Source organism: Chanos chanos, chromosome 7 (assembly GCF_902362185.1).
Source record: "Chanos chanos chromosome 7, fChaCha1.1, whole genome shotgun sequence".
NCBI lineage: Eukaryota > Metazoa > Chordata > Actinopteri > Gonorynchiformes > Chanidae > Chanos > Chanos chanos.
The window spans coordinates 685607-701498 of NC_044501.1; the positions used below are offsets into that span (position 1 = coordinate 685607).

At 47.5% G+C, this 15892-nt stretch overlaps 1 protein-coding gene across 3 annotated transcripts in view; it reads right to left on the reverse strand.

The window, feature by feature from the left end:
- txndc11 (thioredoxin domain containing 11) overlaps positions 1-15343 on the reverse strand; it is a 15982-nt gene extending 639 nt beyond the window's left edge. Inside the window, exons 1-14 of one of the 3 annotated variants that reach the window (XM_030779920.1) lie at positions 15088-15343; positions 14203-14419; positions 13887-13984; positions 12779-12908; positions 11699-11792; positions 11246-11358; positions 10558-10758; positions 8836-8919; positions 8527-8796; positions 8079-8340; positions 5006-5148; positions 1591-1703; positions 930-1010; positions 1-668 (exon numbers count right to left, since the gene is read on the reverse strand). The exon at positions 1-668 is cut by the window's left edge and continues 639 nt beyond it. In XM_030779920.1, the coding sequence (XP_030635780.1) occupies positions 164-668; positions 930-1010; positions 1591-1703; positions 5006-5148; positions 8079-8340; positions 8527-8796; positions 8836-8919; positions 10558-10758; positions 11246-11358; positions 11699-11792; positions 12779-12908; positions 13887-13984; positions 14203-14419; positions 15088-15212 (2436 nt within the window). In that variant the 5' untranslated portion in view covers positions 15213-15343 and the 3' untranslated portion in view covers positions 1-163. Of the gene's footprint in view, positions 669-929; positions 1011-1590; positions 1704-5005; positions 5149-8078; positions 8920-10557; positions 10759-11245; positions 11359-11698; positions 11793-12778; positions 12909-13886; positions 13985-14202; positions 14420-15087 lie in introns of all 3 variants that reach the window. The other 2 variants (XM_030779919.1, XM_030779918.1) reach the window with 2 other exon arrangements.
- Between the last annotated feature and the right edge of the window lie 549 nt (positions 15344-15892).

Genomic DNA, 15892 nt, shown 5'->3' on the forward strand with positions numbered 1-15892 from the left:
TCTCTCTGCTCCTCTCTCTGCTCCTCCAGTGCAAGCTGATCTTAAAGGTTCTGAGCATGTGTACCAACAGTATTCAAAACCTCCCCCAACACTTCACTGTCCTCCCCTTCAGTCTGTGTTCTCCTGTCAGGACGCCTCCTCCCCTTCAGTCTGTGTTCTCCTGTCAGGACGCCTCCTCCTTTCCCGATTCTCCGTCCTCCATCTGCTTCTCCTCATTTCTTTGTCCATCCATCTGCCTCTCTCTGAGGGTGGAGAGTAAAACCTTCAGAAGCGAGTTTTCCGTTAACAGGTGCTCTGACACACTAGCTAACTCCTCCAGTCTCTGCAGGGCGTCTGACAGCTGTCGGCTTTTCTCCCGAAACTGGGCCTCCAAACGCCCGCTCTGCTCCTGCAGCAAGGCATTCTGGGACTCCAGAGAGCGCGTATGCAGTGAAAGTTGTTGGTTTTCCCGCCACAGGGCGGTAAGCTGTTGAGATAGGCGGTCCTTGGCCTGCTGGAGCAACAGCACCTCCCCCTGTAGCACCTGCAGCTCCGCCTGCAGCAGGGACCTTGGCCCCGCCCCCAACCCTGTACCTTGAGGGGTGTGGCCACTGTACTTGAGGACAAAGCGTACCAAATTTGGCAAAGTGATGGGCGTATTCTCAGGAAATTTCACACTCATTTGTTTCCTATGAAAGAGAGGGAGAGAGAAGAGGAGAGTAGTTTAGGGGCCAGAATACAACAACACACACACACACGGAAGCAGACAGACACACACACACACACACACAGACACAGGGGCTGTAGATGCAGTGGGTAAACACACACACACACACGCACACACACGCACACACACGCACACACACGAACACACACGAACACACACACAGACACAGGGGCTGTAGATGCAGTGAGTAAACACACACACACACACACACACACACAGAGACCTGTGTCTTGGGAAGAGGAGAAGAGTGGGCACATGGTCCACCATGAACTCCCAGGGCAGGTCGTTAAGGGCAACGTTCACCCTGGCAACCAGAAACAAAAAAAAACAAACAAACAAACAACATTATAATCCAGCAGTCACATGAGGATGATGTTAAATCATGTGTGTTTGTATTTACCCTCTGCATCTAAAGCCCCTGTGTGTGTGTGTGTGTGTGTGTGTGTGTGTGTGTGTGTGTGTGTGTGTGTGCTTGTATGTGTATGTGTGTATGTGTGTGTGTCTGTGTGTTTACCCACTGCATCTCTGCATCTACAGCCCCTGTGTGTGTATGTGTGTGTGTGTGTGTGTGAGAGAGAGTGTGTGTGTGTGTATGTGTGTGTGTGTGTGTGTGTGTGTGTGTGTTTACCAACTGCTTAAAATGACATTTTCATTCTGAAGGTTTGGATTTTAAATCCCCATTCTCTCTTTAGAATTTTCTTATATTTCATATTTTCTAATTTCACTTAGTGCATTTACTTTTTATACACATCTGTTTTTTTAACTTTTACAATGTAAATATTTATACTTGATGTTAGTTTACCTTAAACTGTTAGATTTCTAGATCCTATATGTTTAACACCGTTACTCACCGGCTGATTTTAAGAATAAACACCGTTACTCACCGGCTAATGGTCAGAAAGCTGGTAGAGTGGAAGAGCTGAGACATTTGAAGGAGAACGTGATTCCACACAGCACAGAACCCACACCATCTACTGTAGTACAATACCAGCACATCCTACAGAGAGATACACACACAATACATATCACATTATACACGTCTGACAGGACCTTACCACACCATCTACTGTAGTACAATACAATATATATCACATTATACACGTCTGACAGGACCTTACCACACCATCAACTGTAGTACAATACAATATATATCACATTATACACGTCTGACAGGACCTTACCACACCATCTACTATAGCACAATACAATATATATCACATTATACACGTCTGACAGGACCTTACCACACCATCTATTGTAGTACAATACAATATATATCACATTATACACGTCTGACAGGACCTTACCACACCATCTACTGTAGTACAATACAATATATATCACATTATACACGTCTGACAGGACCTTACCACACCATCTACTGTAGTACAATACAATATATATCACATTATACACGTCTGACAGGACCTTACCACACCATCAACTGTAGTACAATACAATATATATCACATTATACACAATTCTGTCAGAGGGACACAGAAACATAATACATATTAAAGTATATAATAGTCTAGATACAGGTTGAGTAGTCATTCCATTTTGGGGCAAATGGAAACATTTTATCCATCAGAGAAAAACAGAGGTCTGTATATGTGCAAGTTGAGTATCCCTTATGTGAAATGCCTGGGACCAGAAGTGTTTCGGATTTTGGAATACGACAAGCGTATGTTCTCGGCGAGTTCCTCGTCGTGCAAACATCATAGACTGTACACACCTAGACTATATGGTACAGCCCACTACACACCTAGACTATATGGTACAGCCCACTACACACCTAGACTATATGGTATAATCCACTACACACCTAGACTATATGGTACAGCCCACTACACACCTAGACTATATGGTATAGTCCACTACACACCTAGACTATATGGTACGGTCCACTACACACCTAGACTACATGGTACAGCCCACTACACACCTAGACTATATGGTATAGTCCACTACACACCTAGACTATATGGTACAGCCCACTACACACCTAGACTATATGGTACAGCCCACTACACACCTAGACTATATGGTATAGTCCACTACACACCTAGACTATATGGTATAGTCCACTACACACCTAGACTATATGGTATAGTCCACTACACACCTAGACTATATGGTACAGTCCACTACACACCTAGATTATATGGTACAGCCCACTACACACCTAGACTATATGGTACAGCCCACTACACACCTAGACTATATGGTATAGTCTACTACACACCTAGGCTATATGGTACAGCCCACTACACACCTAGACTATATGGTACAGCCCAATACACACCTAGGCTATATGGTACAGCCCAATACACACCTAGGCTATATGGTACAGCCCACTACACACCTAGATTATATGGTATAGCCCACTACACACCTAGGCTATATGGTACAGTCTACTACACACCTAGGCTATATGGTACAGTCTACTACACACCTAGGCTATATGGTACAGCCCACTACACACCTAGGCTATATGGTACAGCCCACTACACACCTAGGCTATATGGTACAGCCCACTACACACCTAGGCTATATGGTACAGCCCACTACACACCTAGGCTATATGGTACAGCCCACTACACACCTAGACTATATGGTTCAGCCCACTACACACCTAGACTATATGGTACAGCCCACTACACACCTAGACTATATGGTACAGCCCACTACACACCTAGACTATATGGTACAGCCCACTACACAACTAGACTATATGGTACAGCCCACTACACACCTAGACTATATGGTACAGCCCACTACACACCTAGACTATATGGTACAGTCCACTACACACCTAGACTATATGGTACAGCCCACTACACACCTAGACTATATGGTACAGCCCACTACACACCTAGACTATATGGTACAGCCCACTACACACCTAGACTATATGGTACAGCCCACTACACACCTAGACTATATGGTACAGCCCACTACACACCTAGACTATATGGTACAGCCCACTACACACCTAGACTATATGGTACAGCCCACTACACACCTAGACTATATGGTATAATCCACTACACACCTAGACTATATGGTACAGCCCACTACACACCTAGACTATATGGTACAGCCCACTACACACCTAGACTATATGGTACAGCCTACTACACACCTAGACTATATGGTACAGCCTACTACACACCTAGACTATATGGTACAGCCCACTACACACCTAGGCTATATGGTACAGTCCACTACACACCTAGACTATATGGTACAGTCCACTACACACCTAGACTATATGGTACAGTCTACTACACACCTAGACTATATGGTTCAGCCTACTACACACCTAGACTATATGGTACAGTCTACTACACACCTAGACTATATGGTACAGTCTACTACACACCTAGACTATATGGTATAGTCTACTACACACCTAGACTATATGGTACAGCCCACTACACATCTAGACTATATGGTATAGTCTACTACACACCTAGACTATATGGTACAGCCCACTACACATCTAGACTATATGGTACAGCCCACTACACACCTAGACTATATGGTATAGCCTGTTGCTCCCAGGCCACAGACCTGTACAGAGATGCAGTAAACACCACATGTAGGAGGCTGCTGCCAGTGTAACAGGGCATACGGTCTTACACTCAACTTTTTTTTATAAGTAGAAAGAGCACACTCTAAATTAACGATAAAAAGTACAGTATAGTAAATACATAAACCAGTAACATAGCTGTTTATTATCATATATTATGTAGTATTATGTATTGTGCATAACTGTATGTGCTATTCTTTTATATGACCGGCAGTGCAGTGGGTTTGTTTATACCAGCATCACCACAAACATGTGAGTAATGTGTTGAGTTAAGACATCACTAGGAATTTTTCAGCTCTATTCTAATCTTATGGGATCACTGTTGTATATGCGGTCCGTCAACTAAAACACCGTTATGCGGCACATGACCGTATTTTAATATACATAATGAGACGTCTTGGTGCCAACAGGGCGTCAGAGCCCCACACGGGCAGGTGAGGTCAGAGGTCATGGACAGGTGAGGTCATGTGGGGTCATGTCGGCGCTCACAAAGTTTCGGATTTTGGAGCATTTCGGATTTTCGGATTGGGGACTCTCAACCTGTAATAGGTTTTCACCTGCTATTTAAGAACTACTACATTCACTTCAGAACTACTACATTCACTTCAGAACTACTACATTCACTTCAGAACTACAGAGAAAAAGGAAAACTGAGTGAAGTGAATCACGCCTCTCTGATTAAGTCACATCAGTAACATACTCACTTTCTCAGGGTCCATCACAGTGGGCAGGAAGGTGTGTGTGGTCATTTCCTGAATGAGGGATTGTGGGGGTTGTAGTTGTGTGCGGCCCACTAAGTGTCTTGGCAGTACTGAGTGAGGTGAACTGAAGTTCCTGATAAAGTATTCTGTGGAGAAAAGGAAAACTGTGAATTTCAACTTCTGAAACTATGAATGAAGATGATGTTCCCAGGAGTGACGGTGTGAGAGTGCAACTGTATACGAGTTGGACGGGCAGCACCCCACCCCCCCGCCCCCCACCACACCTCGGAGCACTCTGTAAAAATGGCTTTTAATGAAACCATATGACGGAACAGTCCAGAAACAGCCATGCAGAGTGGTCTGCATCAGTCTACACGGTAACCAGAATTCGCTCACAAAGTCACCACCCAAACTTCATTGTCGCAGGCAGTCTCGACCCGAAACATGCCGCTGTGACCACAACAAAATACCACTGAGCACCAGTACGGACTGGTATGACCCTCTCCATCCAGTGCACCGTCAAAACCATTTTACAGCAAAACCTCATGGTACACTAAACCTCACTCACAAACCCACTGCATCTCCACACTCAGCACTAAACCTCACTCATAAATCCACTGCATCTCCACACTCAGCACTAAACCTCACTCATAAATCCACTGCATCTCCACACTCAGCACTAAACCTCACTCATAAATCCACACTCAACACTAAACCTCACTCATAAATCCACTGCATCTCCACACTCAGCACTAAACCTCACTCATAAATCCACTGCATCTCCACACTCAGCACTAAACCTCACTCATAAATCCACACTCAACACTAAACCTCACTCATAAATCCACACTCAACACTAAACCTCACTCATAAATCCACACTCAACACTAAACCTCACTCACAAATCCACACTCAGCACTAAACCTCACTCACAAATCCACACTCAACACTAAACCTCACTCACAAACCCACTGCATCTCCACACTCAACCTCACTCATAAATCCACACTCAACACTAAACCTCACTCATAAATCCACACTCAACACTAAACCTCACTCATAAATCCACACTCGGCACTAAACCTCATTCACAAATCCACACTCAGCACTAAACCTCACTCATAAATCCACACTCAGCACTAAACCTCACTCATAAATCCACACTCAACACTAAACCTCACTCACAAATCCACACTCAACACTAAACCTCACTCACAAACCCACTGCATCTCCACACTCAGCACTAAACCTCACTCATAAATCCACTGCATCTCCACACTCAGCACTAAACCTCACTCATAAATCCACACTCGGCACTAAACCTCATTCACAAATCCACACTCAGCACTAAACCTCACTCACAAATCCACTGCATCTCCACACTCAACACTAAACCTCACTCACAAATCCACTGCATCTCCACACTCAACACTAAACCTCACTCACAAATCCACTGCATCTCCACACTCAACACTAAACCTCACTCACAAATCCACAGTCAACACTAAACCTCACTCACAAATCCACACTCAGCACTAAACCTCACTCACAAATCCACACTCAGCACTAAACCTCACTCACAAATCCACACTCAACACTAAACCTCACTCACAAACCCACTGCATCTCCACACTCAACACTAAACCTCACTCATAAATCCACACTCAACACTAAACCTGAGTCACAAATCCACACTCAACACTAAACCTCACTCATAAATCCACTGCATCTCCACACTCAGCACTAAACCTCACTCACAAATCCACTGCATCTCCACACTCAGCACTAAACCTCACTCATAAATCCACTGCATCTCCACACTCAGCACTAAACCTCACTCATAAATCCACACTCAACACTAAACCTCACTCATAAATCCACACTCGGCACTAAACCTCATTCACAAATCCACACTCAGCACTAAACCTCATTCACAAATCCACACTCAGCACTAAACCTCACTCACAAATCAACACTCAACACTAAACCTCACTCACAAATCCACTGCATCTCCACATTCAACACTAAACCTGAGTCACAAATCCACAGTCAACACTAAACCTCACTCATAAATCCACACTCAGCACTAAACCTCACTCATAAATCCACTGCATCTCCACACTCAGCACTAAACCTCACTCACAAATTCACATTCAACACTCAACCTCACTCATAAATCCACACTCAACACTAAACCTCACTCACAAATCCACACTCAGCACTAAACCTCACTCACAAATCCACACTCAACACTAAACCTCACTCATAAATCCACTGCATCTCCACACTCAACACTAAACCTCACTCATAAATCCACACTCAGCACTAAACCTCACTCACAAATCCACACTCAGCACTAAACCTCACTCACAAATCCACACTCAACACTAAACCTCACTCATAAATCCACTGCATCTCCACACTCAACACTAAACCTCACTCATAAATCCACTGCATCTCCACACTCAGCACTAAACCTCACTCACAAATCCACACTCAACACTAAACCTCACTCATAAATCCACACTCAACACTAAACCTCACTCACAAATTCACATTCAACACTCAACCTCACTCATAAATCCACACTCAACACTAAACCTCACTCACAAATCCACACCCAGCACTAAATCTCACTCACAAATCCACACTCAACACTAAACCTCACTCACAAATCCACACTCAACACTAAACCTCACTCATAAACCCACTGCATCTCCACACTCAGCACTAAACCTCACTCATAAATCCACACTCAGCACTAAACCTCACTCACAAATCCACACTCAACACTAAACCTCACTCATAAATCCACACTCAACACTAAACCTCACTCATAAATCCACTGCATCTCCACACTCAGCACTAAACCTCACTCACAAATCCACACTCAACACTAAACCTGAGTCACAAATCCACACTCAACACTAAACCTGAGTCACAAATCCACACTCAACACTAAACCTGAGTTCACCTGACTGACTCTCTGAGACTCCCAACTGCGTCTTTAGCATGCCAGTTTTTAATCAGGCAGATCTTTTAGGTCAGTCATGGACTTTGAGGCTTAAGTCTTTACCTAGTGAATCTCTCAGGCTGTCCGTTTGGTTTAGAACATAATGTGTCTCGTCTCGCAAGTTAACAATGGTGGCAAACGCATGTTCACTGACGTTGCCCTCTGCCCCAAGACGGCGAGCCAAGGTCCAGTGCAGGTTAGAGTCCAGCAGGTAAAAACGCAGTGTTTTATTGGTGCGGCACCGCAGGCCTGTGAGGGCGTCCAGCAGGGGGCAGTCTTCCACAGGCTGATGAGGGGAAGATGGTTCAGATCTCTGCACACCTGTCTGTCCGTCTGTGGCACCCGTCTGTCCGTCTGTGGCGCCCGTCTGTCCGTCAGTGGCAGCTGTCTGTCCGTCTGTGGCACCCGTCTGTCCATCAGTGGCGCCCGTCTGTCCATCAGTGGCGCCCGTCTGTCCGTCAGTGGCACCCGTCTGTCCGTCAGTGGCACCCGTCTGTCCGTCAGTGGCAGCTGTGAGCAGCGATCGGCAGCAGGCACTGTAGTGGGTAAAGGGACTGTAGGCATATCGGACATGACTACAGGAGGGAGCCAGCGACTGACTCCAGACAGACCCCCGTCTGAGGTAGGACTCCAGAGCTGCATCTAGATCCGCAAGCGAACAGCCAGCTCCAAGACTGGACCCGGGTCCGGGTTTAGAGCGGTTCAGGCAGAGCTCACAAACTCGGAGTCCGCCGCGGGACACGGAGCTCCAGGTCGGCAGAAGCAGGGAATTACAGCAGAGCTGGCCCAGGAGAGTGGACCCACACTGGGGCAAAATCACAGAGGGAGGAGCAGGATGGTCCAGTGAAGCTCCAGGAACAGAAGAACGACAGCAGGAGTGATACCTCACTGCCACATCAGCAACCTGAGAGAGACAACAAGAAAAAGAGAAAGAGAAAGACAGGGGAAGGAGAGAGAGAGAGAGAGGGAGGGAGGGGGGGGGGCGAGAGAGAGAGAGAGAGAGGGAGGGAGGGGGGGGGGGCGAGAGAGAGGGGAGAGAGAGGGGGGGGGGAAGAGGGGAAGTGGGAGAGAGAGGGGGAGTGGGAGAGAGAGGGAGTGGGAGAGAGAGGAGAGGGGGAGAGAGAGAGGGGAGGGGGAGAGAGGGGAGGGGGAGAGAGAGAGGGGAGGGGGAGAGAGAGAGGGGGAGTGGGAGAGGGGGGGAGTGGGAGAGAGGGGGAGTGGGAGAGAGGGGGAGGGGGAGAGAGGGGGAGGGGGAGTGGGAGAGAGGGGAGGGGGAGAGAGAGGGGGGGAGTGGGAGAGAGGGGGAGGGGGAGAGAGGGGGAGGGGGAGAGAGAGAGGGGAGGGGGAGAGAGAGAGAGAGAGAGAGAGAGAGAGAGAGAGAGAGGGGGAGTGGGAGAGAGGGGGAGTGGGAGAGAGGGGAGGGGGAGAGAGGGGAGGGGGAGAGAGAGGGGGGGAGTGGGAGAGAGGGGAGTGGGAGAGAGGGGGAGAGTGGGAGAGAGGGGAGTGGGAGAGAGGGGGAGGGGGAGAGAGGGGGAGGGGGAGAGAGGGGAGGGGGAGAGAGGGGAGGGGGAGAGAGAGGGAGGGGGAGAGAGGGGGAGGGGGAGAGAGAGGGAGGGGGAGAGAGGGGGAGGGGGAGAGAGAGGGGGGGAGTGGGAGAGAGGGGAGTGGGAGAGAGGGGGAGAGTGGGAGAGAGGGGAGTGGGAGAGAGGGGGAGGGGGAGAGAGGGGGAGGGGGAGAGAGAGGGGGGGAGTGGGAGAGAGGGGAGTGGGAGAGAGGGGGAGAGTGGGAGAGAGGGGGAGTGGGAGAGAGAGGGAGTGGGAGAGAGGGGGAGAGTGGGAGAGAGGGGGAGTGGGAGAGAGAGGGAGGGGGAGAGAGAGAGGGGAGGGGGAGAGAGAGAGAGAGAGAGAGAGAGAGAGAGAGAGAGAGAGGGGGAGTGGGAGAGAGGGGGAGTGGGAGAGAGGGGAGGGGGAGAGAGGGGAGGGGAGAGAGGGGAGGGGGAGAGAGAGAGGGGAGGGGGAGAGAGAGAGGGGAGGGGGAGAGAGAGAGAGAGAGAGAGAGAGAGAGGGGGAGTGGGAGAGAGGGGGAGTGGGAGAGAGGGGAGGGGGAGAGAGGGGAGGGGGAGAGAGAGGGAGGGGGAGAGAGGGGGAGGGGGAGAGAGAGGGAGGGGGAGAGAGGGGGAGGGGGAGAGAGAGGGGGGGAGTGGGAGAGAGGGGAGTGGGAGAGAGGGGGAGAGTGGGAGAGAGGGGAGTGGGAGAGAGGGGGAGGGGGAGAGAGGGGGAGGGGGAGAGAGAGGGGGGGGGGGGGAGAGAGGGGAGTGGGAGAGAGGGGGAGAGTGGGAGAGAGGGGGAGTGGGAGAGAGAGGGAGTGGGAGAGAGGGGGAGAGTGGGAGAGAGGGGGAGTGGGAGAGAGAGGGGAGGGGGAGAGAGAGGGGAGGGGGAGAGAGAGGGGAGGGGGAGAGAGGGGGGGGAGTGGGAGAGAGGGTCACTCAGCTGTAAAATTCCGGTTCAGAACAGAGAAGCCTGTGTGAGTGAGTCTGCCTTACCGCTGTGAGTAGTTCATGATTGGCTCCTAGCGGGTTGTGAGGGAGGAACATGAGGAGCGCGGGGCCTTTTTGTAGCTCCTCCTCCAGGGTGTGGCTTTTTGCCCCATTGGGTTGTAGCCAGTGTAGGAGAGTTTCTCTGTGCTCAAACACCCAGCCTGTGAGTTCTTCAGCTGTGAAGTTTCGCTCACTGCGTGGAAACAACTGACAAACACACACATAGTCTTATATACGCGTGCAGACACACACACATGCATAGACACACACAGACACACACACACACACACGCAGACACAGACACACGCATAGACACACACACACACGCACGCAGACACACACACACACATACACACACGTATGCACACACACGCACGCAGACAAACACACAGACACACACACACGCATAGATACAGACAGATAGATACACTCACATACACATACACACATACACACACACATACACACACACACACACACACACACACACACACACTCATATACACAAACACACACACACACATACAAACACTAACACACACCCCCTCTCTGAACAGCTGTGTCTTTTGCTGTGGTGATTTCCAGCTAATTGAGAATCCCATTTTTGTAATGTGTCGCTCACACCACACACACACACACACACACACACACAGTCGTTCTTGTATGTGTGACTGTATATGTCTGTATGTCTCACCAGGGAGTGGTTTAATCGTCGGTGCAGGTACACACTCTCATCCTCTCTGAGGGAGATGGCCTGTGCAACCTCCTGATTGGTCACCACACCAAAACGGACCGCCCCCTGGGAATCTGGACCAAACACAGAAGGCAAACACAGTGTGACGCTGTAACGTATGAACGGTGTAAAAGTGCTGTCTAAATATTGTGATAAGGTCATTACTGTGATAACTGTGATTATGCTGTGATTAGGTCATGGCTGTGATTATGCTGTCATTAGGTGATTACTGTAATAACTGTGATTATGCTGTAATCAGGTCATAACTGTGATTATGTTTTAATAAGGTCATTACTGTGATACCTGTGATTATGCTTTAATAAGGTCATTACTGTGATACCTGTGATTATGCTTTAATAAGGTCATTACTGTGACGATGCTGTAATTAGCTGATGTTTTAGTCACATGCTGTACCTCTCTGGAGAGCCTGCAGTGCAGCTGAGAGGAAGGTGAGATATCCGGGGGGCTGAGGAGACGTGTTAAAGTCAAAGAATCCAACTACACCAGGCTGCAAGAGGGAAAACACACACACACACACACACACACACAGACATAAACACACGCACACGCAGACATAAACACACGCACATGCAGACACACACACACACACAGACATAAACACACGCACACGCACACAGACATAAACACGCGCAGACACACACACAGACATGCATACACAAACACACGCACACACAGACATAAACACACGCACACGCAGACATAAACACACGCACATGCAGACACACGCACACACACAGACATAAACACACGCACACGCACACAGACATAAACACGCGCAGACACACACACAGACATGCATACACAAACACACGCACACACAGACATAAACACACGCACACGCAGACACAAAGACATGCATACACAAACACACGCACACACAGACATAAACACACGCACACGCAGACACACGCACACACACAGACATAAACACACGCACACACAGACATAAACACACGCGCACACACAGACACAAACACACGCACATGCAGACACACACATGCAGACACACACAGACATAAACACACGCACACACGCACACAGACATAAACACACGCACACACAGACATAAACACACACGCACACACACACACACACACACACACAGACATAAACACACGCAGACACAGACACACACACACACACACACACACAGACATAAACACACGCACACACAAACACAAACACACACACACGCAGACACCAACCAGGCATAAATGCACAGAGTACTTCAGTCAGAGGTCTGACAATTAGGAAAAATATATAAATCACATGGACATAAACAAAAAACACACTAACACACACACACACACACGCACACACTCCTCTGACAAAATAAACAGCTAAAAACACAGACAGAAACTTTGATAGTGGAATACACTCATTATAAAATATGGCTTGGCCATGTGTATGTGTGGGAGGGAGACACCTCATTGTGTGTGTGTGTGTGTGTGTGTGTGTGTGTGAGAGAAATACCTCATGGTGTGAGAGAAAGTCTCTCAGGGTGGACTGAGTGGGCAGGTAGGTCAGCGGGGAGATGACTCTCTGGATAAACTTCTCCACATACGCTGCATGGAAAGGTCCTTTATAGTCTATAGGACCAAACCTATACACACACACACACACACACACACACACACACACACACAATAACACACAATACAAACACACACACAATACAAACAAACACACACAATATAAACACACACACACAATACAAACACACACACACACAATACAAACACACACACACACACACACACACACACACACACAATAACACACAATACAAACACACACACACAATACAAACACACACACAATAACACACAATACAAACACACACACACAATACACACACACACACACAATATAAACACAAACACATAATACAAACACACACACACATTACAAACACAAACACACATTAAAAACACACACACACACACACACCAGATGTATGTGTCATTCAGAGAATGGAGACATATGACTGGGTGAGTGGGGGTGTATTTGTGTGGTGGTATAGCTCTGTAATATATTTAGCGTTTAGCACATGCAAAGAAATCAGATATATAGGGGACAGACTGAATTCATTCAATGTCTAATTGTCTACCGGTACTGGTATACTGGTATACCGGTACTGGTATACTGGTATCGTGTCATGAAGATGCAGGAGTAACATCCATATAGTTAGCGAGTAGTCAGTAGATCACTAAACAATTTTAAAAAAGAAAAAGTAAACAGACAAAATAAATTCATTAAAACATTAAATTCTAATAAACCAATATAAAGGTAAACGTGCACAGAGTCAAAGCTGTTATTGTATTAGTCTGTCTTATAAGACAGTCCTCACAGATGTACAGTGCACAGAGTCAAAGCTGCTATTGTATTAGTCTGTCTTATAAGACAGTCCTCACAGATGTACAGTGCACAGAGTCAAAGCTGTTATTGTATTAGTCTGTCTTATAAGACAGTCCTCACAGATGTACAGTGCATAGAGTGCTTGTCTCCTGTGCTAGAGGTCTGTAACACCACATTCAGTGGTGTGCTGTACTACTGATGTACAGTGCATAGAGTGCTTTACCTTCTGTAGTATAGGTGGATAACAGGATATTGGTAAAAGTTCTTCTGTCTCCTGCACTTGCCCTGATTCCACCAGCAATTCACTGCCACAAACTGCACCTGCAAGCAAAAGACATTCAGTTTTCATCTCTGCAGGACTTACAGTATGACCCTAGGCCACGCCCCCCCCCCCCCCCACGTTTCCACAACAGTGGTACAGTCCCATTGGCACTACACTACCCAATTCAAATCAGAGTCAGCAGGAACGTCACTCATAGGGTCATGAACACTGCACGCACGCACACCTTATTTCTGCCTCACACAGACATATCAGTCACCTGAGTGAAGAGTGAGTGTGCCACGTGCTGGAGCTGGTCGCGTGCATTGATGGAGTGAGCACACCAGGGGGCGTAATAGAAAATAACTGATATGTCTGAAGCTCCTCTCAGCCGCTCCACCTGTTCCACCTGTCCCAAATACAGGTCTACAACCGGCACATCCCCAGCGAAAAAACGCACCGGTGCGCGCGCTGCTGCAACCACATTCTTCGCCCGACTGAACGGGGTCGGGGGGGGGGGGGGGGGTGAAGAAAAGACAGGATATTTGGGAAAAGCATTGAACACAAGACGGAGTGACACTGTAAGATAAAAAATAAGACTTTCATACGGAGGCGAGGGCCAAGAACAGTGATATTTAAACAGATCAATAACACATTTGGAAAAATAAGAACACAATACGTTGATTTCAAAACGCCGGGCTCTGTCTGATTCTCTGTAATGTCAACGTATCAGCAAGTTATCGGCTGTCTTGAGAAAAACGGTTTCAGTGTCAGACTGAGCATGCGGCTTTGCTAGAGTTGTCTTATAAGTAAAGACGAAAGGGAGGCTTTGTGACTACGATTCCACAGCGGAGACAATTAACCGAAACCTCGAGTTTTTATCTATAAACACCATCTGTTTGTGTTTCTCCAAACGGAGAGAAGTCAGTAACTATAAAGCAATCACACCAGCCCGATCATTCGTTCTAAAGTGTAGGAATACAAGAGAAAAGTCTCACAGTTTAAGGGAAAAACGCGGCTTAATGTAAACCATAAGCCTCTTTGAGAACTGCATGACTGGGTTTTATCCACAGGCACGGGGCATTCAAGTCTTCTTACCCCACACAGTCATTGCGAGCTGAATGTGAGACATGAATGTAGGTCTGCTGGGTGGTTGTAACATTACCTGCAGGTTAATTTGACAGCTAAAATGAGCAGACAGCTTAAGACGACAGCTCCGCAAAACACACCGGGTCTCCGGGCCATCAGAGTTACCAGCTGCCGGAGATAGAGCCGCAACCGCCGCAGCATTCCCGAACTTACAGCGTCTCTCCCATTTTATACGGCCACACGTACATATCCCCGAGGGGCTGGGCCGGTGGTTGGGTACATAAGAAAGACAGCACGTTAAAACATTAGTATCCGGGCATTTCTGCCTTGTTTCAAACACACACATATAGCCTACTAAAGCCAACCTTCACTCCCCACGTAGTCTTAACACTTCCGTGTTGACAAAGAGGGCCGATCTAAGAGTAAGGGAATGTGGAGAAGTTTACAATCGTTGATACGAAACAACAACTGAGATGTCTCTGGTGGATAATGCATTCAGTCAGGATATTAACAGGGGGTGGGAGGCGGCTGAGGAGACACGAAGGTATTTAACGGTATTTTCTTTCTAACAGTACGAATGTAGCGCATCAGCATCTCATTTTACCAGAAAAAGCTAATACTCACAAAGCAAAGTTTGAGAAATTGTTTAGGGTCGATTATGATACGTCTTCTGTTACTTTGTACCAATGTAATCCATGCCAATCTTCATTATTAACGGCCAAGAGTCTTCTCATACTATAGAATTAAGGTGTATTGAGAGATCGTCCCTCAAATAGAGGCCATTGAGCTTCGTTGATAGTACCACTGATAACCGCTGGGGGCGCACCCATGACATCTGCGGAGTTTGCCCAAGAGTTCTTAGGGCTGTTGCGTTAAAATAA